Source organism: Ischnura elegans, chromosome 3, assembly GCF_921293095.1.
Source record: "Ischnura elegans chromosome 3, ioIscEleg1.1, whole genome shotgun sequence".
Classification (NCBI taxonomy): Eukaryota; Metazoa; Arthropoda; class Insecta; order Odonata; family Coenagrionidae; genus Ischnura; species Ischnura elegans.
This window is the reverse complement of record NC_060248.1, coordinates 36,475,300-36,501,283: the sequence shown is the minus strand read 5'-3', so window position 1 is coordinate 36,501,283 and position 25,984 is coordinate 36,475,300. Positions and strand designations below refer to the sequence as shown.

At 40.2% G+C, this 25,984-nt stretch overlaps 1 protein-coding gene across 1 annotated transcript in view; it reads right to left on the bottom strand.

Annotated features, from left to right (window-relative positions):
• The window catches only part of LOC124155664 (serine/arginine repetitive matrix protein 1), a 273,079-nt gene extending 247,493 nt beyond the window's left edge, over nucleotides 1–25,586 (bottom strand). The window contains exon 1 of the mRNA XM_046529678.1: nucleotides 23,613–25,586. Within this exon, the coding sequence (XP_046385634.1) occupies nucleotides 23,613–24,825 (1,213 nt within the window). The 5' untranslated portion in view covers nucleotides 24,826–25,586. The remainder of the gene's footprint in view (nucleotides 1–23,612) is intronic.
• Between the last annotated feature and the right edge of the window lie 398 nt (nucleotides 25,587–25,984).

The window sequence follows — 25,984 nt, the reverse complement described above, 5'->3', positions numbered from 1 at the left end:
CATTGATCGTGGAAAAAGGACATTCTTAGTCTGTCTGTTCTACAATCTATCTCTCTTATTTTATTTATATGATCTGATCTTCCGTAGTATGTTGGCGTCCGTAAGATATGGTTAACTTCGTCAGAAAAGGCACTGCTTTTGAATTTATCTAAAAGGTTTAGTCTATTTTTCAATCTACGGTCCGACAGAGATTCCCATCCTAGTTTATCTAAGAGATCAGTTACACTAACAAGACTATCGTAACGACCTTTCAAATAGTACCTGGCAGCTCTTATTTGCACGCGTTCTAACTCTGTTATTAAGCCTTTTTCATGAGGGTCCCAAATACTGGCAGCGTATTCCAAATGTGGTCTAACGAGGGAAAAGTAGCTAATTTCACTCACTTTGTCGTCGCACTTTCCTAATATTCTTTAAGCTTCGATAACATAACTTAACTTTTAAAGTGGGCAGTTTTGCCAAGAACTAATATCTTACCTTTGAAATTGATGAGCTGAATTTCAAATAAAATTGAGTTATTTGGTCCCACGAAGGGAATGGCTCGCGACCACGGATTTGGAAGTCTAAGAGGTCCAATCTTACGAAATGAGACACGCCATTCTCCTCCCTGGTTGATCCCGTTTTTTTTCCTCGATGACGAAAATCTCCATGTTCCTAAATAATGCCTGCTCTCAAATTTGCCTCGGGAAATAGAACAGTCTCGCTCACTTTGGCCGTAGCCGTCTTAGCCAAGCAAGCCACTTAATGAAACCTGTTCAAGTTTTTGTCCGGGAACAGTTTCTAATGAATATTGTATTCAGCACGTATCGATATTAGCTTTTGTTCAGATAGGTAAGGGCAACAGACTTTCAAATTAATAGTTTTCAGAAATTTACCTGAGATAAGCGGAAATAATTTTGAGTGATAAGAATAAGTTTTTTACGTACGAATAGGTCCGATATGAAAAAGTCGAAGTGAACGATTTCACTGAACAAAGGGATAATATTAATGGAGATGAAGGGAATTAGGCCGGTTTAGGAAGGAATATGGCGTCGGAAAAATAACTGAAGAATGCAGTCATAATATTAATAAAGCTGAGATGGTGAATTATGGCTTCGTCAGACCTGTATCGAATAACATTATGCACATTACGAGTGAGTGAAAGAATGGCACCTTCTAGGTAGATTCCATTCCGTTTATTGATGAACTCGAACAGTGGTGAACTGGCATGTAATATTCACAGGAAAACCATGTGTCTTGAAAATTCGTTCCCTGCGAATGCCTGCGGAGTGCATCATTTTTTATTCTCAATAGTGTTCCTTAAAGTCATTCACTAAGTTAACCTACTATTGAAGGTACGGCAGTGGCTTAGCTGGTTGCAGTGGGTTCGGTGTTTCCGCAAATCAAAATTCACTTCAGATCGAAATTTTGCTGTACTGAGTTCATCGAAGAAAAAAAGTTTATATTATGTAATATTGTAAATATATCATTATGAAATTGAATCCGGTTTCCAAAATAGCGCAAGTCCTCTTTTCAGAAATATTGGGTTAACATTTTTTTTACCTACCTTGCAGCTATTGTTTTTGCTTCAATTTTTTTATGAATGGTTATCACATTTTATAACATATGTATTAAAGGGGAAAACGATAAATGACATCCTTGAAGATGCGCACATAAAGTTTTTTTCTCGCATTTGCTGAATGGACTGGCATTTTTTGGAATTCATTTATTCAGTTAATGTAGTAAAGTCTTTCTACATAACATTAATTATTTTATTGATGAATTAAAATTTATTGGCTATTTTACCATCAGGTCACCTGAAAATGTAGTTTTACAAACACTGAAAACATGCATAAATGCATTGAAACTGGCTGCGTAATTAAAGTAGGTATATTAGAAAATTTAATAATAGCTTTTACTTCATATATGTTTTAGAATCCATAGAGATTAAGCCTGAATTAAATCTACATAAGAAATATTTTAAATCATATTTTTATGAATATTTCCTTGGGAAGAACAGTGATCATGATGGAAGAACTTGTTCAGGAGTCTCTCATTCCCTCACAGTCGATTTCTATCTACGCCGCACCATAAACCGCAATGGACTTTTAATGTATGCGGAGAGTTCGACGCGCGACTTATCTTACTTGAAGCGAACAACGGGAATAGGAGTGGATGAGATTCCGAGATGATGACTCTTAATGAATTCGCATGACTAATTTTTCGGATCAAAGAGACAAACGCAGTCGGTAAAGGCCATGACGTGGGAGTGTCGGAAGGAGGGGGGGTATAAATACAAAACGTGGGCAGAACTGAGTGATGTCCGACCCCATTTCGGGATGAGGTCAAAGCTTGTTATTTCCGCTGCCATTTGAATCTTTCAAACGTGCACTTCTCATTGCGCAACCCCAAATCCATTCGTCAGTCAAAAACAATGAAAGTCCTGAAGAGAAGGGGGGGAAGAAAAAATAATACCCATAAAGCCGCTACGGTATTAGAAAAAAAAATAGTCGACCTCCAACTTCCCATCCAGCTGTTCGGGCATAATTCCGTTCTCAACGAGCCGGACGTGTTTATTCATGGTTGCGAAGTTCGGATAAGGGTTTGCCAATAGGTGTCGCGGTGTGCTTCGAAGTTCGAAATCCTTCCCTTCCCAGAAATCATTGCGTCCTTCATCGTTTTCTATGCCTGGAGAAAAAAAGATATGTATTGCCTCGGGGCTTACCTAATCCTCCACGCCGAAGGAAATAGAAAATTTAATTTTTTTACAGGTATTCTGGTGAAAGCAATAACGAAGTGTTTTAATTTTTGTAAACACTCTCTACCTCACCAGTGAGAGTGAACAAATTAATGTCAACTTTAATTAATATAATAAATTGAATTATATAACTACGATAAAATGTCCGCTATACACAAACTATATACAAGAGTACGACAATTTGACCCAGGCAGTGGTAGACCACTTTTGCATATCCATTCCGTGAGAACCTTCCCCAAAATATATTTCTAGGTGCGCCCACGGCTAGCCATGTATGTAATATTCTTTTGCTACACTTCCTTGGACTTTTGTGTAATTCGTTTCCTTTTCATAAAACTTTGGCTCGTCAAACTATATTATCAGACTCAGACCGAGCATTGAAGTGGCTGAATAGACTGGCAGTGTGCAACGTAAAGCGGTAGTAAATGAGAGTGTTTCTCCTGTATTTGACCCTTTTGTAGACACCTCTTAGTACTAGTAACAATGATGAGCAAAAATTGTATTTATTGTCCATCTCCAAACTCGGTGAAACTTCAGGCTATCGTCTTAACCTAGAGATAAATTAAGAACGTATCCTAAGTCATGGAGAATTTTATGAGAGGAAAAAGTCAAAATAAATATTTGCGGGGAACAGGGGCGTTGGCGGCTTTCTTTGATTAGTTGCCATCCGTGTATGGATATCTTTTGGGCGGAGTTTAAGCCTAGAATTAAATAAGGAACTACCGTTACAAAATGACAGCATAATTTGAAGGGACCAAAAGCGAATTTTCTCATATACTCTTATTTGTTAACTCATTTGGATTACGCGCATTTGTTCTTATGGAGGATAAATAACTGAATCTTATTCGTACCATTATTTGTAATGGAAATGATAATATATGTATCCACGATAAAAGAACGCAAATAGTAATATCCACACTTTAATTCAAAACTCAACAACTTATGTCGTTTTCAAGGACATTTTCAACCTTGAAAATGACACAATGTATTGAAACCATGATTGGTTGTTAAGTTTTGAATTAAGTCTGGATATTACCATTTGAGTTCTTTTATCATGGATGTATCACACTTCCACACAATCAAGCCTGAAACGATTTTATTCGGAAAATATGTATTCTGCTATTATTTGTTATGATATTTCTCTATTTGTTATTTGCTGTCATGCTTCTCCGAACGTATTTAATGAGAAAAAAGCTTTTAACATTATGTCATAAATGTCCGAAACGCAATAATTGGGAATATCTTGAAGAAAATTTAGCAGCAACAGCAGTTATTTTCTAGCAAAAACTGGTTTGACACTGGAAAACTCCCCATTTTCATTATGTTTAATTCGGTGAAGAAAGTTTTAAGACGTAGCTATTCCCGAAATAGCTGTAAAAAGCTACACATGCTCTCATTAGAGTTTGTTGAATAGCTCTTTTTGAGCCTTAATTAGAAAATTTTGAACTAGAACGGACGATGTTTTTTTACTAGATATATTTTCCTGTAAATCTTTAATTAATGAAAAATTCTGTAGTTCAGCGAATAAAATAGGAACACACTGAATAAATTTGGAAGAGAAATTTTTAGAATACGCAGCACCTGACTGCGTGATTATCAAGTTTTTACCAATTGAAAACAGGTGGTGGCTACCGTTCTTCAGCTATGAAAAAAACATGTGCCACCTTTGGCATATCCAAACATCACACGTATTTGCTCGACTAATTTTTTAGTGAAATGATGAATAAAGAAAAACATATGTACCTGCATGGGCTAAGCTTTAAAACTATGCAAGTAATTATTTTACGATCGCCACAAACCGTTGTTGCAAAGGTTAGCACTTAAAAAAAGCGTGACCGTTAAATAAAAAATTGAAAAAGCAGGGGGGAAAAATGTCGAAAAAGTGATTATTTTTCAATTCCTCGTCTTGGACACGCTACCGTATTCGACCTGCGGGTGCGTATAAGAAAAGAGGCGGGTGCCAATTTTCGCATTCCGACTCGCGAAGTGTGCTCGTTCCTGCCGCAGGAGATGGGAGGGGCGGATGAGGAAATGAAAAAGGAAAAATATAAGAGAAAGAAAAGAGGATGGACGAAAAGAAGGAAAAAATCTTTATTCGCGATCGTCGCCCTCATCTCGTTCGAGCTCTGACGTCACCGTTGCCGGCTTATGCCCCCCACCCCAGTCCTTCCGCAGAAGTCGACCGGATTGCGTCTCCATGGAGATGAGTTCAACACAATATAATTAGAACCTCTTTTTATTCAATACACTTATTTCAGAGTAACCTATGAGAGGCAGCAGAGACTGAAACTCGAAGTGCGATAAATGATACTTCGAAATTATTGCGGTACTAGGAAAATCCTTGATCTATATTTTTTTAATATCATAATTTTATGATTATAGTGTCAGCACGTACGTTTCAAAAGAGTCAAGAGGGAAATTGAGGAACTGTATGGAAGTACTAAGCGGCGATGGATTGCTAAAATATTGAAAAATCCTTATTTACTCGAAACCTTTCTCCCACCTTTACACTAAATAATGATTTCTCTTGAATCCGATGCTTGTATCTCTAGACAGTGTTTCCATCAATAACAGGAAAGAACAATGCAATGAGGCAGGCCCGGAGTTGCTTTGCAGCTCTGCTGCCGTCTCGAGGTATATTTCCGTCTCATTTTCCTATTTTTGAAATTAAATCGAAACAAGAAACTTGAATGTGGTGGAATAGCTCCATGTTAGCAATGATAACATTTCTTGACTACTACAATTTATTTAAAATATTTGGACCGGCTTCGGCCATCGAGCCATTATCAAGTACATAAACAATACCTAAACAGTAGGGTGGGGACTGGTTTTTATACGTTATGGGGGTTTTTAAAGCTGCCCCTGCGATACTTTTTCATCATTGTTTAAACAATAACGAAAAAGTAGGATATGGACATGTTTTTATACACTATGGGGGTTTTTAAAGCTGTCCCTGCGATACTTTTCCATCGTTGTTTATGCTCTTTATAATGGCTTCTTTGCCGAAACCAGTCGTAATTTTTTAAATGAATTGTGGAAGTCGCGAAGAGTTATCATTGCTTATATTCCTACTATTGCTTTTGCATAAGAGACGCCCTCTGCCGATATCGCCGCTCGATGGACGTCAATGCTGGTCCAAAGTGTCAGGTGTGTTCCCCCCCCTGAGGCGATCGGAATCTTTCCCCCTCTCCCGCGGACGTCCCTCCCAGCGGCGAGGGCACAAGTGCCTCCCTCCCTGGCCGGCCCCTCGCGGAGCGCAGATGGAATGGGGTGGGGGGAGGAAGGAGGAAGAGGCCAATGACCACGTGACTTTCAGCACAGCCATAGGGAATCGTCCCTCCCACTCTCCTCCAGTGCGAGCTCATTTCCCTCTTCAACTCACCCCCCCCCCCCCCTTCCATCTATCTTCATACGGCCGGAGACAAACACGCCAAACTGCACACACCAAAGCAACGACCCCGTCCCAGAATCAACAACCTTCCATCTGTTCACTCCGTTGGAATATGGCTCAAATTATTTAAGTGTTCTGCTGATTAAGGTAGGTTTAAATGCAGTGCTTTGCTAACTGAGTGAGCCAGCGCAGATTGAGCCTCTCTCTTCAGTTCACAATTATGCCTACTGCCTTTTATAAAACGACTAAAATCCTATTCTCTTCCTTTCTCTCCCTTGCTTACCCAATTATTATTATTACAGTACTCTACCGAATAAGGTAGGTTTCAATGGAGTCCTTAAGAAGCATTCTGGAAGCCTCCCCTTCCTTTAAACACTTCCTTCTTAAATTCACAATGAGGCCCAGTGCCCATTCCTTTTCATTCTATCAACAGATCTTATTCTCTTCCTTACCCTCAATCGTTCACCTATCATTCTGCCTTTTAGTACGGATTTAAAAATCCCCTCACCACTCAGTGTCCCCGGTATCTAAACCTTCAGTATCCTCCGTATCTCGTCTATGAGTTTCCTCTCCTCGCCCACTTTGACGAGCGCTTCGTTGCTCCTCCTCCCACCCGTTCACTTCACTTTTACCTTTATCTTCCGCACCCATATCTCCTGGACCTCGCATTTTGACCGTCAATTTGTCTGGGAAATACCGTTAAATAAATATCGGTATGGATAGTAGGCAAGAAAAGGAAACGGTGTTTTTGATTAAAAAACCAACTCTTAAACTACTGCTTTATTAAATCATTAATCAATGGAAATTCATAGAGACGAAAACCTTTCTTTATGTGCTTTAGATAGTTCTTATGCTTACTTACGGAGGAAAATACTTTGCTTCTTCAGCATTAGCATTATTCGATGATATAAATATTTTATTGATTTGTGAATGAAAAACTTTGCTGTTTCTACAATTTGGAACTTTATTTTCCTGACTAGTTTCGATACACTGTATCATATTCATAGGACTAGCCTAGACTAGACTAGACTAGCCATAGGGCTAGTCCTATGAATATGATACAGTGTATCGAAACTAGTCAAGAAAATAAAGTTCCAAATTGTAGAAACAGCAAAGTTTTTCATTCACAAATCAGTAAGATGGATTTCTACAACGTGAAGCCCTCTACTATTCAGTGCATTAATTTTTTTATCTACAATACTATTGATAAATTGTTACTGCTATCTACGAATTATGGTGGCCGGGTTCATATCTCGACGTAAAACGTAAAATTTCTCTGGATAATCCTTTCCTACTAATGATTTCATAAAAAAATGATCGAAATTCAATCTTTGAATCTAATGAACTCGGGAAACGTTGATAATAAGTAAAAATTCATTCGCATATTTCGCTCGTGCAACAACTGCTATCGCTTATAGATACGAGAAAAGAATTAAAAAGCTATGGTACTTTTTTCACAGAATTTAATTTACGTCGACCGGTTTCGTCGCAAAGGCGACATCTTCAGGTACCGAGTTCGTTCTGTTTACTCTGTACATGAAGATGTCGCCTTTGTGACTAAACCGGTCGACTTAAATTAAATTCTGTGAAAAAAGTACCACATCTTTTTAAGTCTTTACTATGGATTTTAACACAGTAAATGCTGAAACCATCGACATACGAGTACGTTTAATTGATGCTAGAGGAGATACGTAAATTATAGCAGCAATAATTATGGTCAATGTCGCGTGGACACCGTAATCGAATAAGACGTCCCGCGGTTCGACTGCGTCCCAAGTTTTCGGGTCGTCGTCCGTCATCCCGGCGGCACTATTCGGCAGGGCAATTTTGCGAGCTGAATCCCGTCGGATGGAAATATGCAAAACACTTCCGCTGGCATTTTGAACGATTTAACGAGTCTCTTGGCTCCTGCCAGGTTGGATGCCTTCGAGCATCAAGCAGTCAAAGTGGAGGAAACCATTTTTTTGCGAGCCCTATCAGCCCATTCTCTTCGCTGATAGAAATTAATTTTTTCCTCTCAACCAAAAGGGAATTCCCGTATTGATCACCTTTCTAACGTGGGATGAAACGAATTATTTAAGACGTTACTGTGTGAAATTCCTTCAAAATGGTTGAATAAAAACTTTCACATAAATTTAATATAATGAAAGTACTTGTCTATTTCCACACTTCTTCACTCTGTCATATGTTATACGTCATACTGCGTCGTATATCATATGGTCAGTAGTCCATACCACCTTGTCCAGTATAGTCCTCAAATTTCCACAGGGCAGAATGACACCTCGGTAGCTTGAATGGCTAAAGCACTCGACCGGAAATCGTGGGATCCGGGTTCGATTTATGTGAAATGGGTATGATTTGGGTATGATTTATGGCACAATTTCTACCAAAATAAGTTTCGGCACATTTTCATGCCAATGTCAAGGTGTATGTGTCGAAATCTGAGTCGATAGAAATGTACGTAGGAGTGTGGAAATAGGCAAGTCCTTTCATTCTGTTAAATATCAAAGATTTCCACCAAATTACATCGGAAATTATATCTTTTATTACAAATTAAGTAAAAGCTTAAAATGACTAAATTTACGATAAATAATAAAAGATTTCTTCACGACCAGTTTCTACATATCTTCCCTGTTTACATTTAAAACACGACGAAATTTTTCGTTCATTAAAGCTTCTTTCTTTATGAATTAATAGGTGGGCGAGGTAAGAATGGGGAACTATCAAAGGGATTAGTCAGTTGTCACCCAGCTGGAAAGAGTTGGATAAAGGGTAGGTTTTCCGGATTCTTTAAGCTAATTCCGCCATAACAGCGTTCATTACCAAGATATTTCAGTAACTTCAGCCGTTTAAGTCTTCAAATGAGTTTAATGTGTGTTTTTCGCATAAAACCCCGGAGAAGAAAAATTTACTTTTGTGAGTGACAGAAGCGTATTAAAAGGGGGAGTCGACGGGACCCGCCCGTCTTCCACCTGAATGAGGACAGCAAAAAAATTTAAGTATTATCTATGGTCTGAATAAGTTTAATGAATCCTACGCGAGAACGTGACCGCTGTGGCATTTTTTTAAATGAGTTAGTCATACCTTTAATTGATTTTGTCCCCTGTAACGTTCAATATTTAAATACTGTTGATGTTTAATAGGTATATGTTAATGTTGTTAGGGAGTTGTTGATGGAAAGAGAGAGGTATTGTTGAGGAGAAAAAGGAATGGAAATGATCGAAGGGGGGAAGCCAAAAAGGAAACTGTATCTTGAAGAAAATAAGGGGGATTGAAAAAAACAAGCATTATATGTTACAATCCCTCATATTATTTATCCATCATCACAAGTTATTGATAAGCAGGGTGCACTTGAGAGATAAGAGAGAGGAAAAGCCGAAGAGACGAAATTGTTTAACTGAATTTGAAAAATGATTCTAAAGTGTCCTGATCGGAGCGATCACCTTTTGACGCCCTTTACATTGGGGCCAAACTAATGTTTAGGTATAGACATTCCTCACGGGCGAATGTCAGGGATGAGGCCCCGCTGTATTAATAATAATCATCACTAACATGCACTCAGTGATTCAACAAGAAGGTTGGTTCGAATAGGTGAAGGTAGAGCTCACCTCGGACTACACCACATACGTGTGGATTTCACACATTTAGGGTAGAAGGGCCAGTTTCTTTCCCTGGGCCACCTCGCACTTCGAGATGTTCTTGTTTGGGGGCGTCCGAAGGCTTCAGCCGGGATTTGAATCCGAGACCCCACGATCAGCAGCCAAGCGCTCTAACCAATAAGCTACCACATCATCATCATCATCATCATCATCACTGGTCAACAATCCTAGGATTGGTTTGACGCAGCTCTCCACTCAGTTCTCCTATCAGCTAATCTTTTCACTCCTACGTATTTCTTCTCTTTCACATCTCTCTTTACTTGTTCCATATATTTTGTTCGAGGTCTTCCTTTTCCATTCTTGCCTTCCACCTGTCCTTCGACGATTGTCTTCATCAGGCCATCATGTCTCAAGATGTGGCCTATAAGGTTGTTCCGTCTTCTTATTAAGGTTTTCATGAGGCTTCTCTTCTCTCCTACCCTTCTTAGGACTTCCTCGTTACTAACTCGGTCGATCCATTTGATTTTCATCATTCTTCTGTAGCACCACATTTCAAAGGCCTCTATCCTTGCTTTCTCCGCTGCGGTCATTGTCCATGCCTCACTTCCGTATAGGAGCATACTCCAGATGTAGGTTCTTATAAATTGTTTCTTTACATCCATATTTAAGTTTCCCGCTGTAAGCAGGTCTCTCTTTTGGTGGAATGCTCTCTTCGCCTGGGCTATTCTGCTGATAATTTCTTTCTTGCTTCTCCCGTCACTAGTTATCTTGCTTCCCAAATAACAGAATTCATCCACTTCTATCAGTTTTTGCCTCCCTATTTTAATGTTGGTCTTGACTTCTTCTCTTCTGCTGCATACTAAGATCTTGGTTTTCTTCGTGCTTATTTTCAGTTGATATCTACTCATTACCCTACCCATATTAATCAGAATATTTTTCAAATCCTTCTCTGTTTCTGCTATAACGGCTATGTCATCGGCAAATCTTAGCAGGCTTATTTTTTCTCCATGGATATTCATTCCCAATGCCTTTTCTTTGATTTCATAAATGGCTTTTTCAATGTAAACGTTGAAAATTACGGGTGACAATGTACAGCCTTGTCGCACTCCTTTCTTAATTCTTGCTTCTTCACAGCTGGGCCCTGATTTTATCACGGCTACTTGGTTTTTGTATAAACTGTGGATGATTCTTCTGTCATTATAAAGAACCCCAATTAAGCTACCACACTCCCCAATAATAATAATAATTATGACCGATCAATTATCACCGATAAAACAGTCCATAGAAATAGACCTGATATAGTAGTGCAAGATAATATTCACAATGAAACGTACTTGATAGACATTGCCGTACCTAATTCGCATAACATCACGACAGCCTACACCAACAAAATGGATAAGTATGAAGACTTAAATATGAAATTAAGAGATTATGGAAATCAGATAAAGTGCACATAATGCCAATCATTATCTCTGCCACAGGAATAGTGCCTCATTCAATCCATCAAGGTCTTAAAACTATTGGACTGCCGAAAAACTTGTTCATTGCAATACAATAAGCAGCAATTTTAAATACATGTCGGATTGTGAGAAATTTTTTCGACATGTAGTAAAAAGACGAGAGTGCTTGTTGATACCCGGACCTCGCCTAAAACCAGCAAAAATGCTGTGAAAAAAAATAAAATAATAGTAATAATAAATTCATTTTGGGCTAGGAGTGAACTTTTTGTAAACATAGCATCGATTTACAATGGTGTTCAAGACGAAATTCGGGAATAAACAATCAGGAAACAAAAACAATGTGAAGAAAAATCACTTTTATAGTAAGATAGCGATGATCTATAATATGCCGCTGGTGGGTGACTTAGATGTGTGGAGGTGGTGGGTCTCGGAAGGCACCCAAGAGCGTGGGAGCCCTTCGGGTTCGAAGAAATGGGCGTGGCGAAGGCGTGAGACGAAGAGGCTGGAAAGGATTCCTTACGTTTCTCTCGCGCGGACGCTTTTTCGAAAGGGCTCCTCACGGATGTTGGTTGAGGGGGGTTAGTGAAAAACGAAAGTGAGGATCGAAAGCACGTCCTTCCTTCTTCCCTCCCTAACTCTGTCCCTTTTCTCTCTAGCAGACACGTTGAGCCAGGCACGGAAACCTCTACAAAGGCTTCAAGAGATCACATAAGTTCTTCAGTTTTTTTTTCAAAATTGTTTCTCGATCAAAAGGCACACAAAGTTCACTATAATATTTTAACCCTCTGAGGGCCAACCGATTTTCTAAATCATTTTTTTTTTGCGAGTCCTATCTGCCCATTCTCTTCGCTGATAGAAATTATTTTTTTCCTCTCAACCAAAAGGGAATTCCCCTATCGACCACCTTCCTAACGTGGGATCAAACGAATGATTTAAGACGTTACAGGTTGAAATTCCTTCATGCTGGATGTATCAAAACTTTCACATAAATTTAACATAATGGAAGTATACGTCTATTTCCAACTTTCTCTATTTCTCCCAAAGTAAGGTGCCGTAAGGTACCCAAAGTAATGCTAAAAATGCCAAGGAATTTATGCTGATTTTGCATTAGATTAGGAAAAAAACTAGGTCTCAAAAACAACTAAAGGTATATATTCAAAAACTTTCGGGAATATTTATTAAATGTATTTTCAGCTTTTCAATCTATTATTTAACGACTTTTAGGTAATATGAGTTAATTTTTATAACTTAAAGAAAATAGTTAATGTTAAAATAAAATGAATATTGAATGATTAGTGAACTATCAACATCTAAGAGTAACATCGCAGGAAGAGCAATATCGTACTCCTGACACTTTTCACGAGAGATAGGAAGAGCGCGATAGCGCCCCACGGCACCCTAAGGGTTAATTTATTAAATATTTATTTTATTAATAAAGCCATATTTTTCGAATTTCGAGTTAGTTTCAAGGTAAAATATTCAATGAGGTTTAATTGTATCCTCTTAATCAGGAGACGTTTTGTGAACGGTCTCGTATGTTATAGTATGTTTAAAACCGTTTTGCCATCTTTGTACCCTGAGTGGTGACGTAGAGGTCGAAAAAAATTTACTTCGGGAAATAAAGCTGGCAAGTTGAAGAACTTCATTAAGGTTAAACCAGATATCGGTGGTTAACAAAAAAATAACTGGAAATGGCGAAAGATTAATATTTAAAATTTGCTGATCTTAAAATTTAGCGTGTATTTCCAATTGAAATGTTTTTAAATGATTTATGAGGTTTACAGTGAGTATTTTTTAATAGTCTGCGTGATTTCTGAAATCCATACTCTTTCTCTGTGCTTCTTTAGATCTACTACTGGCTGATTTTATAAGGTCAATCAGAGTTTTTGTAAGACCTTTCTGTGTTTTCGAACATATCCTTTATTCTTCCTCATTAAATTCCTACTAACTCACCTAGCAATTTGGAATCTTCTGAAAATTGTAGGAATTTTTTTCCTGTTTCCTTCATAATTCAAAACGGGATACGATATAGAGTATAGATACTCTGAAGGTTTCCCTGAAAAGTACTCGAGAATTTGTCGACTACGTTAATTTGTCATTCTTCAATGTGAAGATTCCCTGAAAAACTCGTTTAACATCACGAAAACGTCTTGTGTGGGAGTAGAGGAATTCTAATTTCGCAAAAAAAGAGACGGGCGGCTCTTGCTTTTCACTTGTTCGTCACGAATCTCTCGGCAGCAGCAGGGATTTAACGACGGTGACTCGAGAAGAAGTTGTGTGAATGCGCCCACGTATGGCGATTGTTTACGGTGGTACGTGCCAAGGTAGTGCGAGGATCATTTTGAGAAGGAAAGTGACTTAGAGGCCTATTCCCCCGTTCGCAAGCCCTTTTTCTATCTCTATTTCGCGTGGTATCCCTAGAAATGAAGGAGGAAGGACCTGCTCCATTAGATGACCTTCGCAACGCCCAGCCTCTCCCGCAACAGTCTCCCATCTTTGCCGGGAGACCGGCGTATAAAAGCGATGCAATTCGCACCGTCACGAATTCGATCTTTTTGTCTTTTGGATTACGTGTTCGACGCGCGATCCGAGCGACTGGTCTGCCCGACTGAGCGAGTGAGTGGGTGGGTGGGTCTCCCTCAGAATGAATGCCTTCTCTTCTCCGCGATTTCTCCCTATCCGTGACTGGAACGCACGAAAAATCGAACCGAGGATACTTCCTCTTTCATTTTTTTGTTGCAAACGAGCGACGATTTCTTTTTCATGTAAGAGGGTGAGAAAATGGATGTGATTCGATGAGGAGCAGGTTAGGATATTGCAAGCAAATGAATAGGATGCTAGTCTCTTCAACAGTCAGTTACGAACGAAAATACCCATTGTTGATTGTATTAACTCCATAATCTATAAATTCGCTTACAGTGGTAGGTTAATTTGTGAATTTTAAGCCTTTGATCTATAATTATTTAAATATTAGTTATTAGATACTATAAATAAGTAGCTATGGAGTAAATTGTGTCCATCCTTTTGACGCATAGAATAATACCCATGCAAGGCGAGATATAGTGGAAAGAGCTAGGTAGTAAAAGAAATAGGGCAAAGAAGAATATCTCTGTGGTAGGAGTTTTTTTACGCTCCTACTTATGCGGCTCTAAATCCTAATACTTCTTCTGATTCATTATCAAACTTAAATGAAATTAAAGTTCCAATCAAAAGGAGAAAAATATGAAAAAACGTTATCGAATAGGTCAACCGATTGAGAGCAATCACAAGTACCAGATTTTAGCATTTAAAACTTATCCATTTTCGCAAATGCCGATAATCCTTCTTCCTCTTACGTAATTTGAAGTGTGCACATCGATATGGCAAATCAAATTGGAGGCTAATCCGTGATGCAACATTTTAACGTCATTATATCACATTAACCTCATCTCTTCTTCTCTTACTGCCAATTTCCCATCATTCGGAGACCCATCCAATTCTATTTCTTCGGGAAATTTTGTGAAAATATTTGAGCATCGCAGGGAAAAAAAGAAGGTCTTCTTCAGAAATAAATCGGCAACATTCACCTCCGTTTTATTCGCAAAATCCTCCTCCACAACCCTTTACGAGAGATTTTTTTCTCATTATAGTCGGCCATCCATGGGAATTAGAAGATGATAAAAAAATTGAGGCGAAACATCTGAGAGGACAAAAGGCGAATGGAGAGGAGGGAGAGGAAGAGAGGGCGGAGAGTCTGTGAGAGGAAGAGGAAGAAAAGGAGGAGATCTCCGTGATGGGACTCTTTACACGCTCTAACTTACTTAGGCGGCTGTAAAAATCCTTAGAACGGTAGCCGATGAGGTGGCGGTGGAAGAAAAGTGGGGGCGAACACAACGGAGTCTCCACAACAATGATCTCTAAAAGGATTCCACCCGTGCTCGATCAGGAATCGCTTGCCTCCCTTTCCCAGCCATTTTTTCCACCAACATCTCCTCTTTCTCCTGCTTCTCCTTTGGCACTTTTTCCCCTCTCTCTGAAGAAGGCTTTTTCTTGCGTCTTTCATCTATTCTGCTCTCCGCTACCATCTCTTCCTACAATTGTGGAGGGCAGAGGCGTAAATATGGGGTGGGGGATAAGGGGATAGATCCCCCCCGAAGCTTCTGAGAAATAAAAAAAACTATTTAAAACTATTGACTAGTTTTGAACTTTAATAAGAGCTTTAAGGGCCAAAATGATGTAAAATGTATATCCAGGTATGTCATTTTTCAAAGATTTTCCCGAAAAAATTGCCTGGTGGCCACTCCAGGCCATCCCATCCCCCCAAAGCATATTCCTAGATACGCCACTGGTGGAGGGTATCCAAAAATAACTCCCATTCTATTCGCATTGCTGAATTTTCTTCGTATCCTTCAAGATGGAAAACCATGTCTCAACTTCATCCGAGCCAGAGTTACTTTCGATTGGAAATGTTATTCCATTCAAGTTTAATGCTAATTCAGAGGAAGTATTTAAGTTTTTAGAGCCGCCAAAGTTAGAGAAACTTCTAAAAATTCAAAGTGGAAAACTTCTACAACAAAAGCGTCTCAACTCCATCCGAGCCAGAATCTTACTCAAAGGTAAAGAAGAATATCTCCGTGATTGAACTCTTTTCACCCTCTTACTTGGTTGGCTCTAAAATTCCTGATACTTCTTCTTAATAAGTATTAAACTTAAATTGAGTAAAATTTCCATTAGAAATAAACAATATGTCAGCAAAAGTTATTTTTGGGGTTAGTCGATTAAGACTACTGATGTAGAAAAGATTATACATTTCAACTTTTGGTCACATGCGCAATTTTCGATAGTCCTTCTTAATTTCTCCCCTGCTCGATCAGGATTCGCTCCGTTCCCTTCCTCAGCCATGTTTCTCCATCTTTATCTTTCTCCTGCTTCTCTGGCGCGTTTTTCCCTCTCTCTGAAGCGTGCTTTTTCTTACGTCCTTCATCTATTCTTCTCCCCACCACCTCCTCTCCCTGCGATACTAAAAAAAATATTCAACCTCCCGTTCGATTCTCTTTGCTGAATTTTCTTCTTATCCTTCAAGATGGAAAACCGCTTCTCAACTTCATCCGAGCCAGAGTTACTTTTCATTGTAAATTTTATTCCGTTCAAGTTTAATACTAATTAAGATGAAGCATTAAAGTTTTTAGAGCCGCCAAAGTAACGGCGTGAAAACAGTCCCATCACGAAGATATTCCTCTTTTGCTTGCTCACTCCTTCCACCATATTTTGCTTGCCACAAGTAAAGTCCAACGTAAAGGAAAGGAGAATATCTCCATGGAACTTGAGTTCTTATAAAACAAAAGCGATATTTTCAGCGTAGCGTAGCTATGATGAAACTGTTTCCACGCTCTTACTTAGGTGGCGCTAAAAATCCCGATACTTCTTAACTAGTATTAAACTTGATGAAATAAAATGTCCAATCGAAAGGAAAAACGTATGAGTAAAAGTTACCGTAGGGGTCCGTCGACTGAAACCAATCGCGTGGCCCAGATATAACCATTTCAACCTTGGTCTTACGGTCATCCTTGTTAATTCCTCCCGTGCTCCATCAGGAGTCGCTCGCTTCACAACCATTTTTTTCTCTCCGCCAATATCTCCCATCTCCTTGTCTTTCTGCTGCTTCCCTGGCATTTTTTTCCCTCAGTGAATCGTGATTTTTCTTGCGTCCATTCTCTGCTCCCTCCTCTTGCAGCGAGTGGAAAGACTCAAAAAAAAATTTCCCGTTCGATTCTCTTTGCTGAATTTTCTTCTTATCCTTCCAGATGGAAAACCGCGACCCGACTTCATCCGAGCCGGAGTCGCTGCGTCCCACGTCACTCGCAGGACAGTGTAATTAAGAAGGCAGAGGAACAAAAGAAGTGCTTCGCGCGTGGCGTGATCTCTCTAGTGTAAGAATGAAAGAAACTTTCAGGTGTCTCTCGGTGTAAAATTTTCGCATTGAATTTGATAATACTCTGATCGTACCACAGGTTCTTATTCAGCACTGACCGCGGTGTCAGTGACAGAGGGTCATATTCATGCTTCACTAACTTTGTGCTATAAGTTTATGAAGCATGATTATGAACTTGAATCAGCGGTCGGCGTTGAATGAAAATCTGCGCATTATATCAAGTAAAATCTCTTACATGATGATTGCCTAACATTGAGTATTGTAAATCACTGCATGGAACAAGTGACTTTGCTCGCAGTCAAGAGAAAGGGTGCAAAGTTAATATACTCCAACAATGAAGTTCGCCCTAATAAAATATTTGATTTAGTCGGGTTTCGAACCCGGATCTCCCGATTGTCCAACAGGTGTGAACAGATGGTTTGGTGGTGCAAATGGCTATCACGCCTTACCGACAATCGGGTCATCTGGGTTTGAATCCCGGCTAAGTCAAATATTTCTACAAGGCGAACTTCATCCTTGGAGTAACATAAAATATTTTACTTATGTGAACATCTTTTGAATTATTTTCATTTTCACACGCTAACTGTAAAAAAAAAATTAGCGCACGTATACCTTCGTATAACTTATGTGCAAACTTTCAGCCATTGGAAGAAATTCCCTAATTTTTTATTTGTTCGTTCGTTCGTAGTTGGCTATTTTTATGTCTTGTCTTTTTACTTGGCATTACCCCTCATGCTCTATCTATATCTTAATTCGAAAAATCTACGATTCTGACATGGTCATCAGCGTAAAATTTCAGCTTTCCTGGCTTAATCCCTTCATACTTTCCCCGGTCGTTAGCAAGTGTTTGGCGAGCATGCTGACCATTTAGGTTCCAACTTTGAGCACAAATGCCTTGAACATCGGAGATATATGTTGGTATGTTACGCAGGGTAATCATTTTTCGTATTCTTGAACACTGTGAAGGCTCAGGACCTCGGCTTGAGGAACGCTGGCGCTGGCAGACTAACAATCGTGTTAAGGATCTTCCCTTTCAAGTGGTCAAGGAAGCATTTACATTCGCAGAGCACGCTTCGTCAATGCCACGCGTGTTGGATCGCAGGATGTGAAGAAGTTAAGCAGCATAGATTTCAGGCCTATCCGAGCGAAAATTGTATTGTTCAGTGATAGTGTGGTTTTTAACATGATGCATTAAGAATACTGATTTAGGTATATTTTCCCTTTTCCATATTGCATTGACATAACATTGCATGTTCCAATGCATGAACATATAACATTGCACGATCTTTGATAGCCTCAACTAATTCTATAAAATTCAAAATAAGGCCCACTTCCTTTCTTTATATCTAAAAATCCTTAATTTGTCTTACCTCAGCAAACCATCCGTTCATTTTGATTGGTAAAATATTTATTTTTACCATTACCCATATTTTCATCATTTTCACAAACTCCGAGCAGGAGTACATAAGAAGTATTATATATTGTTTCTTAGGCTCTAGGAAGAAATTGGCTACAGATATATTTAATTCATGAGCGAAATATTGTCTTTTTACTTGCAATTACCTCTCATACTTCATGTTTCTTCAAAAAATGTACAATTATGACATGGTCACCAAGGTAAAATGCTTAGACTTTCTGGTTTAACCGCTTCATATTTTCCCCACTAGTTTTCCGAACGTTCCATGGTGGCTAGAGTGGATAATTAACCCATTATAACCCAATTTTGCTTTCAAGTAACATCAAAAATGTATAAATTTTCAGCTCTATTCAGGAAATATTTAAACTACATTTTCCTTTGTACTGTAAATTTTAATGGCAAAATATGTAGCTGCCACGATAATTATGATAGAGTAGAAAATATCCACGTTTTTAAAATGTGGAATTTGATTTCTCCCAGAAGCAGCTCCAGGCTAGAAAGGGTTAAATCAGAAAAATAGGGGTGAAAATAAAAATTAATGGATGATTTGCTGAAGTACGACAAAAATTTCTCTCTCTTTGAGAAAGTAAATCGAACGAAAAAGCCAATAAAGGAACTGCGGAATTAACGAGAAGGAGAACAGGCATGGTTGGTAAGAATAAAAGGAGACGAGAGGTCGCACTAGCATGTACTGGAAAGGAAGTGGCTCTCAAGGCCTTAGGAGCAGGAGAAGGAAACGGAGAATTACAAATGTCAATCCGTCTTTATTTTTAAAGCGCGGGAAACCTTACCCTTTCACTCCGCGGATTGGACTGATCACGATGCAGAAATATCGCGGGTTCGTGTCAAAAATGTTCTTTTCCCGGCCTCCAGAGCATCCATAGCAATTTTCTAGAAGACAGAGCGAGTTTATTTCGTGTTAGCGGCATCCAATATGCAGGTAATTGACCAATTCCGATTGTTACGCGGACGTCGGGCAGAAATAGGACAAGGTGTAACAGGTGTTGAGCGTAATGCAAAAAAAAATTAATCCGAGGTTGCATGTTGGAAGGGGTCGCGGGGGTTCAAAAAACCGATAGTAGAAACAATTTTCTAATTTAAAATAATGAAAGGTCGACAGCTTTGTTCTCGAAATTATTGAGGTCTTTTATTTGTCGCTGGATAACCAATCTTTTTTGTTCTTGACCTTAATTTTTGTTCCAGTCATTTCTCTACCGGCTCCGATACATTTTTTTTTATTGTAGCCAATGTTATATTCGTATGGGCTAATGGAAATTCCATCGTAAAGAGGTAATATCAGTGGGCTATGTCATCTGCTGATAGATTCTTATAACAGTTGTACCATTTTTGACGCGATTTACTGTTTTAGTCTGCTGGTGGAATTAGCATTATTTTTTTCCCTCACGAAAGCTTTTTAAGTCGATGCCGTACTAAGCCGATTTTATCCGAAATGAAGTTCATTTATTATCTACGTTATCGGTAGCGAGTGCTGAACTTTTTTTTCCAAGCATTAAGCGATTGAAAGAAAAATAAAAATCTATTGAAATGATGTTTTAATTACTCTATCACTGTCCTTATTTTTTCCCCGACGTAAATGAAAAAAAATCTTGAAATTAATTTATCGCTGAATATCGGGAGTGTACGATGTTGATCAAATGATCATTTTTTTTATCCATCTCAGATATGACGGCTACGGCCTTTGAAATAAATACCTTCGAAGATTCTTGTTCTTGAGACGTGTGACATTGAAATCATCGAGATAGTGGAAGGATTCATCCAACCCATCAAGATACAGGAAGCTGAGCGTTGGTGTTGGTAAACATCACGGTAGAGCGTGGGAAGAATGTGTAGGACTCAATTACCTCTCTTTAGATACGATCAAAGTTCCTGCGAGAAAATCCTTTGGTGATGTGCCGTTCATGTAACTTCATTGTCAGGGGAAAATGTATTCTTGTTTCGCGAAATTCATGCAAGCAAGACAACTACCCTCGCTATATCGGGGATCGGACCTCCCATCTCATGCTGCAGAGCACTTGCTTGTGTAAACATACTGTTTTTCGCTAGATTAAAAATTCAGCGACTCTTAGAAATGTTTCAGCACAGAATTAAAACATTTGTGCCAAATTAAATATTTCAAAAAAATTAATGCCATCCCACGAAAGTTTACATAGTCTCATAACCAGGAGAAATTGAATGATTTCAATGGCCATCACCATTTGACCAGTTTTCGAAGGTGATTTACGAAAGCTAATTTCAGTTTTCATTCCATCCATCGAACATACTACACATAATTCACTAGATTTCAATCAGCTCATAACTTTCGGCACTAAATGAAACTTGTACTGGTGTAGAGAGTGGAAATATATCGACCTGCAATTATTATTGTTATTTTCCATGCTTTCTTTTCACCAGTAAGACAACGAAAGAATGGACGAATCCAGAGGCAGATATATCATCGGGCGTAACTTGGTGGAAAATGTGTATGAAGGCTAGAGAAGGTAAATAATTAAATCAGACTATTGAATTAAAATCACTTTGGCATTTAAGAATGAATTAATTGACTTTTGGAAATTGGGATTATTAATGCTGAGGTATCAGTGAAATCAAACAGTTATTTAGCATGAATATACTTTAATGAAATGGAAAATTCTTGGCTACGCTATTATTATTCAATTATTTAATAGTAAGAATTAGTCGAAAGTATTTCATGAAACCAAAATATTTTTCCATTAAAAATTATGCTGATTCTCTAATCTTTTATTATTATTAAAGTATTGCACCGATATAGGTAGGTTACTGTGGAGTATTTAAGAAGTATTCTGGCAGTCTCCTCTCCTTGGATAGACTTCCTTCTTAAACTCGTAATAAGGCCTACTCCCCCCTCATTCTATCTAAAAATCCTATTCTCCCTTCCTCTCCCCCGTTATAAAAATTAAATGCACGCACTGTCGTAAACCCGGCTTCTGTATTTAACTTCGTTGTGCCTAGTGTAGGAACTCCGAAAGGGGAAGTCGAACGATCAATATACATGTAAGCGTATCATAATAGTCTTGGTCCCAAATTATATTTACTGTTTCTTAAGGCCGCTATACAAGGTGAATGATCATGCGAAATATCATGCTGAATGATCACGTGATAATTCACAGAATCATGCGAGCAAAATAGAACATGTTCTAATTCTCACTGAATGATTATGCGCATGATGGTTGATTCGCGAATTTTTGCCTCACTGAATGCGGGGATACACGGAGGATGATTTCATTCGCATGATGTTTCACCATGTATACCGGCCTTTATATTCTGCAATCGATTTCCTCCCGGCTCAGCTCTTGTAGCCATGCTATTCTGTTCGTTCTGTCAAACAATTCTGTGGTCAAAGTCTCTTTCGCAGCTCTCAGCAGTTAATTTGGTCTCATGACTTTCTCTCGGAGCATTTCATCCGTCATTCCTTTTGACAACCCAATGGAGCTGGAGGCCGCGGAGAGAGCTTTTAAAATTTCCTACGCCACTGCACAAAAGCTTGTTGTTTTCGGCGATTATTTTACGTTATTAAGAATGACGTGCCAAAACGTTTCACGCAAAAGCAATTGGAATGAAACCCATTAAGAGACACGTGGAAGAAGGAAGTTCGTATCAGCGATTTTTATGAGTGGTTGGACATCAGTATAAGTTCTTAAAGTTATCTATATATTTTAGTGAAATCAAGCGGACTTCAGTGAGGGAAATAATTTCCCTTTCCCCATTTTAACTTCTTAGTGGGCCTGAATCTAGCTGAACGTTTTATTACACATGCGTAAACAATAATAGTGCATTAATAATCATGGCACAGTACATATAATTTCCGTCAGGTTGTACTAAGAAACTGTACTCATTCCAACGCGGCTTAGTGTGAGACTAAATTCTCATGTTACTTGGTGGCTTTCTATTTGTTTTGAGAAGCTTCTGAAGCCATTAAATTCTATCTTAGCATTATGCTATCGTCCGTTTGAATTTTTTTATATAAGTATTTATTTTGACTGATATTGGATGAGCCTTGCATTCTATAATTTGTATTTTCATAGCCATTGACTATTTTTACAGCCACAATGGAATTTAAACTATGTAATATGAAATGGATTCGCTCGCTAGTGTCGACAATTTATATCATTTCTTGAGTTGCAACTGCAATTTCCGCAAATGCTAAAATTATAAATTGGTTTCTTGTTGGTTGATGCTAATTTTTACTGTCGTGTCAGTGGATTAAAAAAAAAACAGTGCTAATTTAAAAACGCACATGCTGTGCAGTCTGTTTTCGTATCTTGAGTTGTATCCTTGCATCTCTGCCACGTGAGGTTAATACATGGTGAACCTGAAGCCAGGTTATTTCCATTGTACTTGTATACGTAATGTGTACTTTCTCAATCATGTCACACCTTATATAGCCTTCGCCATATTCATTGTTATCACATCTAGGCATACATCTAGCCCCGCATTAAGGCATCATGCGAGAATGAACTATAAATTAAATCTATATGAATATGTTGTCCGCAAGCCACCTCAATAGGCGTGTGACGGGGGTGTTAGGACACCAACCGTTAAAAAAAGAAAAGGAAGTACAATTCAGAGATATTTTGCTACCATGTCCCTCCTTTGTTTATTTAAGTCCTTTTTTTGTTCGTGGGAATTGCGAATTGCCATAAAATAATCCCTATCTGCTCGGCGAAGTATAGCGATAAATGTAGATGTAGCAAAAGGCAGTTTTGTAATTCGGTGGATATCTATGACATTTAACTAAATGCAAGTATTAGTACATTTCCACTATTCTTTATTTCTACCAACCCAGGTTTCGGCACATAACGCCATGCCTTGTAAATGGCATTATGTGCCATAACATGGATCGGTAGAAACAATGAAGTGTGGAATTAGACGAGTACTTTCACTGTGTAAAATGAAATTTAGCAACTATCCTAGGAATGATATATTGTTATGTCATGTTATTATTTATATTCGTATCATTATTGTGGAAAAGTGAAACTACCTTTCGTTTCAATATATGTCGAACTTCCACTTTTTTCACGTCTGAATCAGTCGAACTCATGAAATAAGAGTTTTTTAACTCACCAGAACTAGATTGGTTGTCCAGGTATCTCGGATCCGATGACTCCCTGTCGTTTTCCGGGCTCGGCGCATCGTCCGACCCAATGCCACTAGACCCTCCGCTGGATCCACCTTGCTGCAGGGTGTAACCCGCGCCGTGGGCGGAACCCGATCCGGGGCCCCCCACGCCCTTCTTCCCGCTCGCCGCGACAGCCGCGCTCGATCCCAAAGGCGCGGCCGGGCTGCGGGCGTTCACGCCCACGATGTTGGCGTTGAGGCACCTTCTCAGGTCAATCCCCGTCAGGTTGCCGTGCTTCCGGTGCACCGTGTCATAATCCCTGGGGGGCAACAGGATGGGCCCGTGCCGCTTCTTGCCCCCGCCACCGCTACCCACCTCGCCGAGCTTCTCGCGCAGCTCGGCGGCCAGAGAATCGTATAGGCTTGTGATGCGGTCCGCGTTGCCTCCAACGCCGCCTCCGGGCGGGGAGGCCGGGTGCCCGTTGCCCCTCTCCGAAGACCCGGAGGATTCCGATTCCCGGGTGCTGCTGCTGCGCCCGTCTGATCCGCCGCCATGGTTGCGGCGACCATTGGACTGGTTGTGGTGGTGCAAGCCGCCAGTAGGGGATCCGATGGTTATCGGGGGCTCTCCCGGCGAACCGACCCTTTGGGGAGACCCTGGAGGGATCAGGAGACCTTTAGCGTGGAGTCTGGACTCGATCTCGGCGAACTTTCGCTGGTTCTCCGGTCGCTCGATCAAAGTCTGCAATTGGCTCCTGAGTATCGTCGCAGTTTCGACCGAGTCGCACCTGTATGAGTGTACGTGGACGGGGCAGCGGGTGACCGGGTTGTATATGAGCAGGATGGCGGAGACCACGTCCTCGTTCGGTGGGGAATCCTGCACCGCGCAGGTGACGGCGTGGTGCGGGATGAAGTGCTTGACCACGTCCCCGGATGATCCGCTGCCAGCCTTGCCGCCGGAAGCGCCCGAGGATCCGACTTTGCCCGTGACAGCCGCCCCCTTGCCCGGGACGTTCTGGATGATCTTGAGACCCTTGTTGCTCACCTGCAAGGTGACCTTGAAGGGTTCCACGTCCCTCTCTTTCTGGAGCAAGTGTCGCACCACGGGGCGGACGTATTCCTCGCCCCTCAAACCACGGCTTTCCTTCGCACCCAGGAACCAAACATAGTACGAGGATTTCTTCACGTCCTTACGTCGTGGGCTCCCTCTTAGAGCCATGGTGTCAAGAATTTCGGGGAGTGTTTTCGGAGCGTAATGTTTACGGAGAGCGAAATGAGCTCTCTTCTAAGCGAGCGTTTTGCTTTGATTTCCGAGTAAATGGGCACGTTTAAGACGAAATAGGCACTATTCCAGCGTGAACTTCAACACAAATTCAGTATAGATTCACTTAAGCCACGAAGAAAAGCACAAAAGAAAAATAAACGTAAATTCACACTTATAAATCACTCAGATGTAAATACGGATGTTTATAGTTGGTTTATTCGATGAAAAATCAATTTAGAAACAATGTTCACTGTTCCTGATGAACGCAGAATCGCTAAACGATGCACGTTATCGTAGATAGCGCTGTCGGATATGTACTACACTATGAAGTAATCCTTGTAAATCTACACAAACACTTCCTTTTGCTGTAGCTTAATAGGGGGACATTTCACAAAGTAGACAGTACACCGTGGCACCATGGGGTTCGTAAATATCCAGTGTAGGAGGCTTTAGTGCCTCAATAACGGGAGCAAACAACAAAAGGGGAGACAATAGTATCCTCTTTTCTCAGGGCCCACTGTCAGATTCGGTCGTTGAAGTCTCCTCCCGTCGGCTATCACCGACTATGTGCTAGGAGACCGCCCACGCCATTGTCCGGCGAATTGGACTTCATTACCGCATCCAAAAAAAGGCCGAAGGATGTTTGAAGAGAAGAAAATAGTATAAAAAAGACGGGAGAGCGACGCGCACGAGTCGGACTGTGTATCCTCCGACTCTATCCGTCCACGACTGCGGTGGTTTGGCTGCGAGGCACAGCGGCGGCGGCGCTGGGCCCCAGAAGAGGGGAATGTGGTGGTGGAATGTGGAGTGGGGAGTTGAGGGGAGGGCAGTCTGCGGGTCGCAGGGTGGTTGGTTTCAGGAGGTGGAGGAACAATGGTGCTAGCTGCCCGGTGGTGGTGTGAGTGAGGTTGAAGAAAAGCAGGGGCTGAGGGGGGCGTAGGTTGAGGGAGACTCAGGAGGCGAAACGGCTTGCGGCTTGGTGGAGGGCGCAGAAGAAGCAGTCGAGGGGTTGGAGGAGGAGGAGGCTCCCTTCTTCTTGTTCTTTCCGCCCGCTCCCTCTGGCGGCGGACTCGCGCAGTATTGTCACGTGACCGGTTGGCCTCGTTTTTCGAAG